This window comes from Acanthisitta chloris, unplaced genomic scaffold (assembly GCF_000695815.1).
Source record: "Acanthisitta chloris isolate BGI_N310 unplaced genomic scaffold, ASM69581v1 scaffold34077, whole genome shotgun sequence".
Taxonomy (NCBI): Eukaryota; Metazoa; Chordata; class Aves; order Passeriformes; family Acanthisittidae; genus Acanthisitta; species Acanthisitta chloris.
In genome coordinates, this window is record NW_008682612.1 from 1,208 (window position 1) to 9,139 (window position 7,932).

The 7,932-nt window shown below is 54.9% G+C and overlaps 1 protein-coding gene across 1 annotated transcript; it reads left to right on the forward strand.

The window, feature by feature from the left end:
* Position 1: 1 nt before the first annotated feature.
* Positions 2-7,341, forward strand: ATHL1 (ATH1, acid trehalase-like 1 (yeast); the record flags this gene model as incomplete). The annotated part of the gene is made up of 13 exons (XM_009078595.1): positions 2-134; positions 600-810; positions 1,575-2,010; positions 2,255-2,374; positions 2,531-2,662; positions 2,958-3,069; positions 3,476-3,548; positions 4,029-4,165; positions 4,500-4,633; positions 4,861-4,956; positions 5,397-5,494; positions 6,988-7,199; positions 7,277-7,341. Coding segments are annotated over 13 exons (1,959 nt in total), but the record flags the coding sequence as incomplete, so codon positions are not given.
* Between the last annotated feature and the right edge of the window lie 591 nt (positions 7,342-7,932).

Below are 7,932 nucleotides of genomic sequence, written 5' to 3' on the forward strand. Positions count from 1 at the left end.
GCACGTGGGCGGCGTGTACAGCGGGGCCGCAGGGGACACGCACCGCGCCGACCTCCCCAGCCCCCTTGGCGTGCGGATGGCAGTGCCTGGCACGGACAGCACGGCCCAGACCTTCACCCTGGACACACGGACAGGTAAGCAGGGAGCAGGGTGGGAGCTCCCTGTCCCACTGTTGCACTGCAGACCTTCCCCTTGGGCTCCTTCCCTCCTGCTGTTGGGGACTCCTCTAGAAGTCCAGTTCTCTCTTTCACATCATCACATATTTCTTCTCCCCGTTCTCTGTTCACCTTGGGGCGTTGTTCTTCTGGAACAACTGGAGAATTCCCCTTTTGTGTGAGAATAAGCTATTTTAGGCTGTAGTTTGACCCCTACTGGTGACAGGCTTGGCAAGCTCTCTTTAATCACAAAGTCTGATAAAATGTTTCGTGACACAAATCATCCCTCAGTAGCTTGGCCAGGCTCAGTTAGCAGTGCTGTCTAGTCAACAACTGGATCTGAGCCCAGGAAAGGCAGTTTCTTGGCCAGTAGGAGCCAGTAGATGGGGCAGAACACCAGGACTTGGGGGTTCCAAAGGCTATTGGCTCTCGCTGTGCTTACAGGCACCTTCAGTCACACAATTCAGTCCACTGATTACGTGGCCACCCACCAGCTCTATGCCCACCACTCCCTGGTCCACCTGATGGCCTTCAGCATCACCATCCGGCGGTTGGCTCACTCATCCCAGCCTGTCACCATCCAGCTCCAGACCACATTTGTGCCACAGAGCCAGGACCTAGACCTGATCCCAGGGCCAGACTTCCAGGGAGCACAGTGAGTGTGGGGAATGGGGGGACCCTGCCCTGAGCCCACCTTCCAGGCCTGTGGCACGCTGCTCCTCTCTCCTTTGGGGAATAAACTGGGAGCTGGGCTGGAATGGTGAGTGGTGTGGAGGCTTCTTCTGCACATCTCCTTCCTGGCAGGTGTATAAAAAACCCTCAAAATTAAACAGCTTTTATTTGCCACATTTCCAGAACTATTCCTTACACTGATGTGTAAGAGCAACAAAAGCCACAGGGGCTAGATGTGATTCCAAAGAAGTGAGACTGGAGAAGATGGGAAGTTTGGAGGAGATGACTTCCAGAAGTGGATTCCTGAGATTGGAGACTGTTTGTGGTGGCTTCCCACTGCCAGAGGGCAGGATTAGATGAGATATAGGGAAGAAATTGTTCCCTGTGAGGGTGGTGAGGCACTGGCACAGGTTGCCCAGAGAAGCTGTAGCTGCCCGATTCCTGGAACTGGGGAGTGTTGAAGGCCAGGTTGGCAGAACTTGGAGCAACCTGGGCTAGTGGAAGGTGTCCCTGTCCATGGCAGGGGTGGAACTGGATGAGCTTTTAGGTCCTTCCAACCCAGGCCAGTCTGGGATTCTGTGATGAATCTCAGTCTCCTGCACATTGAGGGTGGGATGGCAGCGGAGCTGAAGCATCGGGACAAGGGAGGAATGGGAGCCTGGTGTCTTGGAGTCCCTTCTGGGTGTGGGATGTGCATGGGGTTCCCCTGCCTCACTCCCTTCTCCCATCGCTTGCCATCTCCCACAGCTACATCTATGGGCAGACACTGGTCCCCGAGGTGGAGGGGGGACCCCGTCCCACTGTCCACATGCTCTGGACCCCTGTCCCACCATCGCTGACACTGGGTGGGGAGGAGCAGGAGCGATCCTGGGAATTCCTGACAGCCGTGGCTGAGAGCGAGGAGGAGGTGAAGCAGAGCTACAGTGAGGGACTGTCCCTGATGGCCACAGGGTCCCTGCACTCCTCCCACTGCCACTCTTGGGCCGCGCTCTGGGCAGGCTGCTGTGTGGATCTGGCTGGACCCCTGCCCCTGCAGCAGGCCCTCCGTGGCTGCCTCTACTACCTGCTGAGCTCCATCCCACCCCAGGGCAGCACAGGATTCCTGTTCCATGGCATCAGCCCTGGAGGTTTGTCCAATGGCACCCGGGGCGAGGACTACTGGGGACACATCTTCTGGGACCAGGTGAGTGGGGGCTATGCTGGCTGGTGACCTGGGGGCTTGGCACAGCCACTGGGATGGGGAAAATCCCACCCTTCCTTAGAAAAGGGGAAGACTCCATCTTTCCATTGGGATGAGGAAGACTCTGCCCTTCCTTTGGGATGAGGAAGACTCTGTCCTTCCCCTGGGACAGAGAAGAACTTGAAGGGTGAAGCTGGCAGGAGCATTCAGATGCCTCACCAGCCAATGCCACCACCTTGCCTTGCAGGACACCTGGATGTTCCCAAATATCCTGCTGTTTTATCCTGAAGCTGCCCGAGCCATCCTGGAGTACCGGATCCGCACACTGGAAGGAGCCTTGCAAAATGCACAGGAACAAGGCTACAAGGTGGGACAGGAACACTGGGCTGAGGGGATGTCACCAGCCACTGTCCCCCAGAGGACACTGCACTTGCTCTGCCTCTCCCACTCCAGTTTTATTGCAGGGTTGATCATGGGAGGAGCACCTTCAGGTGATGTTCTCATGGATGTCTTCTCCTGTCAGGGTGCAAAGTTCCCATGGGAGAGTGCAGCCACAGGCCGGGAAGTCTGCCCTGAGGAGATCTATGGATCCCAAGAAATCCACGTCACTGGAGATGTCTTGATGGCCTTTGAGCAATATTACTGCACCACACAGGTAAAAGGAGTGTGTGCCACCTGGGTGGCAGTGCCCACAGGGCACTTGGTGACTGTCACTGTCCCCTCCTAGATGAACTCTGCTCTATCTCCTCCACAGAGTCCCTCCTTCAGCCCTGCCTCCTCTGTCCTTCTCCTGTGGGCATCTCAGCATCCTGTTGGCTCAATATAGGCCAGTTTTCTGACCATTTCTCCTGCTTCCTCCATCTCCTCAGAGCTTCTGTCCGTCCTCCTGCTGACTTTGATTCTGGTGGAATCTCCCTCATGCTTGTTTTTCTCCTGCTTTGGCTCCCCAGAACCAGAAGCTGTTTCAGGAGGATGGGGGCTGGGAGCTGGTGGAAGCTGTGGCTCAGTACTGGTGCAGCAGGATGGTGTGGAGTGAGGAGGAGCAGTGCTACCACATCAGAGGTACCTCTGCTGCAGGAAGAAGTTGGCAAGCAGAGACTCAGTGTCACCTGAGCTAGTGGAAGGTGTCCCTGTCCGTGGCTGAGGGAGGAACTGGATGAGCTTTAACGTCCCTTCCAGCCCAAACCATCCTGGGATTCCATGACTTGAAGATCCCCCTGCCCGTGAAGCAGGGGATGCCTTCAGGATGAGGTACCTGCACCCACCAGCCAAAGCTATAGCCCAGGTTGTTCCTCTTTCACCACCAGCACCACCACAGATGTTCTCTATGAGCCTCCCACCATGTCCATGTGGGATCCTGCCAGAGGCAGCATCTCTGGATGGGCAGACATCCCACCAAGGAGAGTCCCAGAGCCACAGCAGCCCCTGGGTGTGCTGAGGTGTGAAGTGTCTTCTCCTGCCCCCCCAGGTGTCATGCCCCCAGACGAGTACCACTGCCAAGTTGATAACTCTGCTTACACCAACGCTGTGGCCCGTCGCAGGTAACACAGGGAATAGCTCCTGGAAGCACTGCCTGGCTCTCTTCTCTTCCACCTGGCACTCTGCAGGGATGGGGGGCAGTGGGGTTCCCCAGGGAATGCTGCTTCTTCCTCCTCACACCTCTCTCCCTGTCACCCGTCCACAGTCAGAGGAAGGAGTAGGTGGTCCCACAGCAGCTCCTCTGACCTGGTTGGTGCCCATGTGAGGCTGAGAGTGATCTCCCTTCACAGAGGGGCTTCTCTCCCTAAATTCCATGAGATATCTGTGCCATTAGCCATCTGGAGACACCCACAGCCAGAGGAACAGATTCCTGAACCCATGATGGAAGCTGTTACCCCCAGCTCAACCTCTGACCCTGTTCTTCCAGAGCAGCTTTTTCTGCAGCTCAGTCAGCTTCTTTTGTACCCTTTCAGCTCTCTCCCCTCCAAGGGCATCATACTCACCCATCCCTGACATAAAACACTGTTCCTTCTTCTTTCCAGCTTAAGCTTTGCAGCTGAAGTCGCTCGGGACCTGCTGCTTCCAGTGCCAGAGGAGTGGGAGGAGTGTGCCAGGAAAGTCAAAGTGCCTTTTGATGCAGAGAGGAAATATCATCCCGAGTACGATGGCTACAGCCCAGGTGAGTGATAAGACAGCAGCACCCTTGGAGGCAGCCATGCATCATACTTTTAATCCTGGGAAGAGCAGGATGTTGTCTGGTTCAGACTTGGGAATGACAAAGGAAGAGTCCCAAGTGCTGCCCAGGCCAGTGCAGAGAGCTGGTCTGGTGGATGGTTCTCCTGCTTCTCTTGATCATTTCTCACTGGTGGGCTCATAAAATTAGGAAATTTGGGAATGCAGAGTGTTATTGCAGGTAACAAGGTTGCAACAAGCTCTTTAGTGACAGTCAGGTGTGGTGTATCAATCTATCATTCCTGGCCAGTGCCTGTGGTCTGACCAGTCCCTCTCCCCAGGTGAGCTGGTGAAGCAAGCTGACGTGGTCCTGCTGGGGTTCCCCCTGATGCATCCCATGAGTCCTGAGGTCCGGAGGAACGACCTGGAGATCTATGAACCTGTCACTGACCTGGCTGGGCCAGCCATGACCTGGGTAAGGAGAGAACAGAGCCCAGGATGTTTCCATCCAGGGGATGGTTTCCATCCAGGTCAGTCCCTGCCAGCCCCATCAGACCTGCATTAGACTCTGAGAGAGAGTGTGCAGTGCAGAGCTGGGGGTGTTTACTCTGGATCAGAAGGATGGCAGTGGTGGTGCCACTCTGCTGTGCTGTCACCCCTGGGAGTCAGCAGCTGGTGACAGACCGTTTTCCTGTCCTGCAGAGCATGTTTGCTGTGGGCTGGCTGGAGCTGAAGGAGGTGCAGAGAGCCCAGAGCCAATTGCACAAGTGCTTCAGCAACATCACGGAGCCCTTCAAGGTGAGCAGCAGGGCTGCAAACCCCTCTGGTTTGTGTCTCACCTGTTCCCAAGCAGGTGACATCTCACTGAGAGACACCACTTGTACTCATGGCCACCAGGTTGCTGTTGTATTGAGCCAGGTGGCTGCATGCTGTCCCTTCTCCACTGTGCTTCCAAAGGGCAGGAAGGAGGCACCTGCCTCCTACCAAGCCATCCAAAGCCTCTAGTCAGTGTTGTGCTCACCTTAGGCTTCCTTCTGCCTGCCAGGGATGGGAATGAAGATGGGAGTGGAAATGGGTGTGTTTAGGAACATATCAGTGCCCATAGGCTGGGCAGCAGGGCATGGGCATTGCAACACCCCAGATGTGTGACAGGGATGGTGATAATGGGATTCAGACTCACAAAACTGCCTGAAATAACAAATCAACTGCTGAGTCATCTTTTTCTCATGCTGGAGCAGGTCTGGGTGGAGAACTCGGATGGGTCAGGAGCTGTGAACTTCTTGACAGGGATGGGTGGATTTCTGCAAGCCATTCTCTTTGGCTACACGGGGTTCAGGTGAGACCTGGTGTGCCACAGTTAGTTATTAAGCATCTGCTTGTCCCTTGAAATGTCTCTGTTTGGCTGGAGCAAGATGGGGAACGGGTAAGAGACTCATTCTGGGTCACATTTGGGAAGTGAAATGCCATTCTCTAAGCCTGTTCTCTGGCTCAGCCACAATATCATCCTGTCTCCTTTGGATGTGGTGAGGAAACACCTTCTGCAGCCCCTCTGTGGTCCCTGCACATGTGTGGCTCCAGGAACCTCAGTGGAGGGAAGTGCTGGGCAGGCATTGCCTCAGCTTTAAAATACCTCAGGAAAAACATGGAGCTGTTCATATAATTTCAGAGCTGTGTCTCATATCTGGTGGTTTCCACCCTGGAGCCATCATCTTTTGAGTCTATTCTTGGTTTAATTGAGGCTGGATCAAGCCTTTTGATTCCCAGTAAAAAGTTCCAGCACTAACTATGTGTTTTCACTCCATGTGTGTGGCCAGAGCTGCTGGGAAACCCACCAGTTCCTTGGTGGAGCTGGGTGTGAGCTGCTGTATTCCCAGCTGGGAAACCCATCAGTTCCTTGGTGGAGCTGGGTGTGAGCTGCTGTATTCTCAGCTGGAAACCTCAGCCCCAGCTTTGGCCACGCTGGGAGGTCTTCATGTTCCTGGCGTGTGTCCGGTCGGGCCCCTCGTGGCACAGGCTCAAGCCACGGGCTCAGGCCGTGGGCTTTGGGGCTCCAGCCAAATTCCCAGAGGCTGTGATGACATTGTGCAGCCCCTGGGGCTTTGCTCCTGCTTTTCCAGACACTGGGCACAGACCCTGCCTGTGCTGGGGCTCTCCAGGCTCTCAAACCTCTCTTGAGCCTTCTCCAGTCCCTCAAGCCCTCTCAGCATTCTGGAGTTGATGGTCAAGAGCTCTTGCGTGCCAGGATTTGGAGACAACAGCGACTCTTGTTTTTCCTCCATAAAAGCCAACGCCCACACAGGCTGTTTGGCTGTGGATCAGGGATGGAGGAATTTTGCTGGATCTCTAGTGGAAACGCAAACAGCTGTGCCTTCCAGCCCTCCAGACTGTGGGAGTGGGAGCTGAGGTGTCTGAGGGTCACCTGGACAACACAGGTTAGAGCAGGACATTCCCAAAGCTTTTCCAGCCTCTGAGGTGGAGCAGGGAATAGAGCTGCCTCTGAAGAAAACAATTATATATATTTATTTTTATTCTTCTTATTATTAAAAGAATATAAAACCCAACACCAGGCCACAGCTGTGGAACTGGAGGGGGACAGAAAGGTCTTGGGGTGGGCTGTGAAATCACAGCCCTGGTAGCTCCTCATCAGATACTCTACCAGTGTGTTCAGGATTTGTCCAGAGATCCTTGGGTGCACTAAGGACTCTTTTTTTTTTTTTTGGACTCCTCTGGGGTGCAGGAGGTGGTGGTCCCTGTGGAAGTGCTCCCTCTCAGAGCTGGGGCCCTCTGTGGCCCCACTGTTCCCACCCTGACATGGTCCTGCCTTTCCAGGATCACCAGGTCCTGCCTCCGCTTCAGCCCTGCCTTTCCCCATGACATCACCAAGCTGGAAGTCTCTGGTGTCTCCTACTTGGGCAACAAACTGGACTTCACCATCACCATGGAGGAGATCAGGGTGAAAGTGACTGAGACCTCCCAGGACCCTTTGGCATGTCCCCTGGAAGCTGTGCTGGAGTCAGGGCAATGCTTTGCCCTGAGGGAGGGTATGTCTCTGCTCCCTAAAATAATGAATTTGGGGAGAAACCATTCCCATATCTCACACAGGGGTTTTGTGTTGCAGGGCAGAGCATCTCCTTCCCTGCAGCACCTGGCTGGATCCAGAGGTCACCTACCAGGACCTCCTAAACTTTGGTTGATCTGGGTTTTGCCTGCTGGAGCAGCAGATTTGGGATGTCAGCAGAGGGGGGAAGGTAATGGTGGGCACAAAAGAGGGTCCCAGACTGTGCCATGAGCCCTTTGCCCCCCAGGACTGTGTGTGCCACCTGTCCTTGTGACCCTGGGGAGGGCTGGTGTCCACAGAGCTGTCACCATGGCTGGGTCAGCAGCTCCCTGAGCACCCCTCTCTGTGCCCAGGGCACTAAGCCACCCACTCCCCTTCACATGCTTCCAGCAGCTCTCACTCAGCAGAGGAGGCAAGCCTTAAAATGAGCATTTTAAATAAGTTTTCCAGACACACAGGAGTTGTTTGTGCTGTTGACATCTGTGTTTGCAAGGAAGCCCCTTCGTGAAAGGGTCTGTGACACTGACTCCAGCTCCTCTAGCACATCCTGCCTTGTTTCTCACCTTCCCCCCGTGTCGCTCTGGGCGTTCCAAAGGCTGTGTTGGCTCAGCCACTGCTGCTTCACCGGATGAGTGGTGTTTTGGCACTAATACTTGTCCAAAATACGTGTCCAAATGCCTTTTAGCCCCATGTGGGTAGCACGCAGCTCCTTTCCT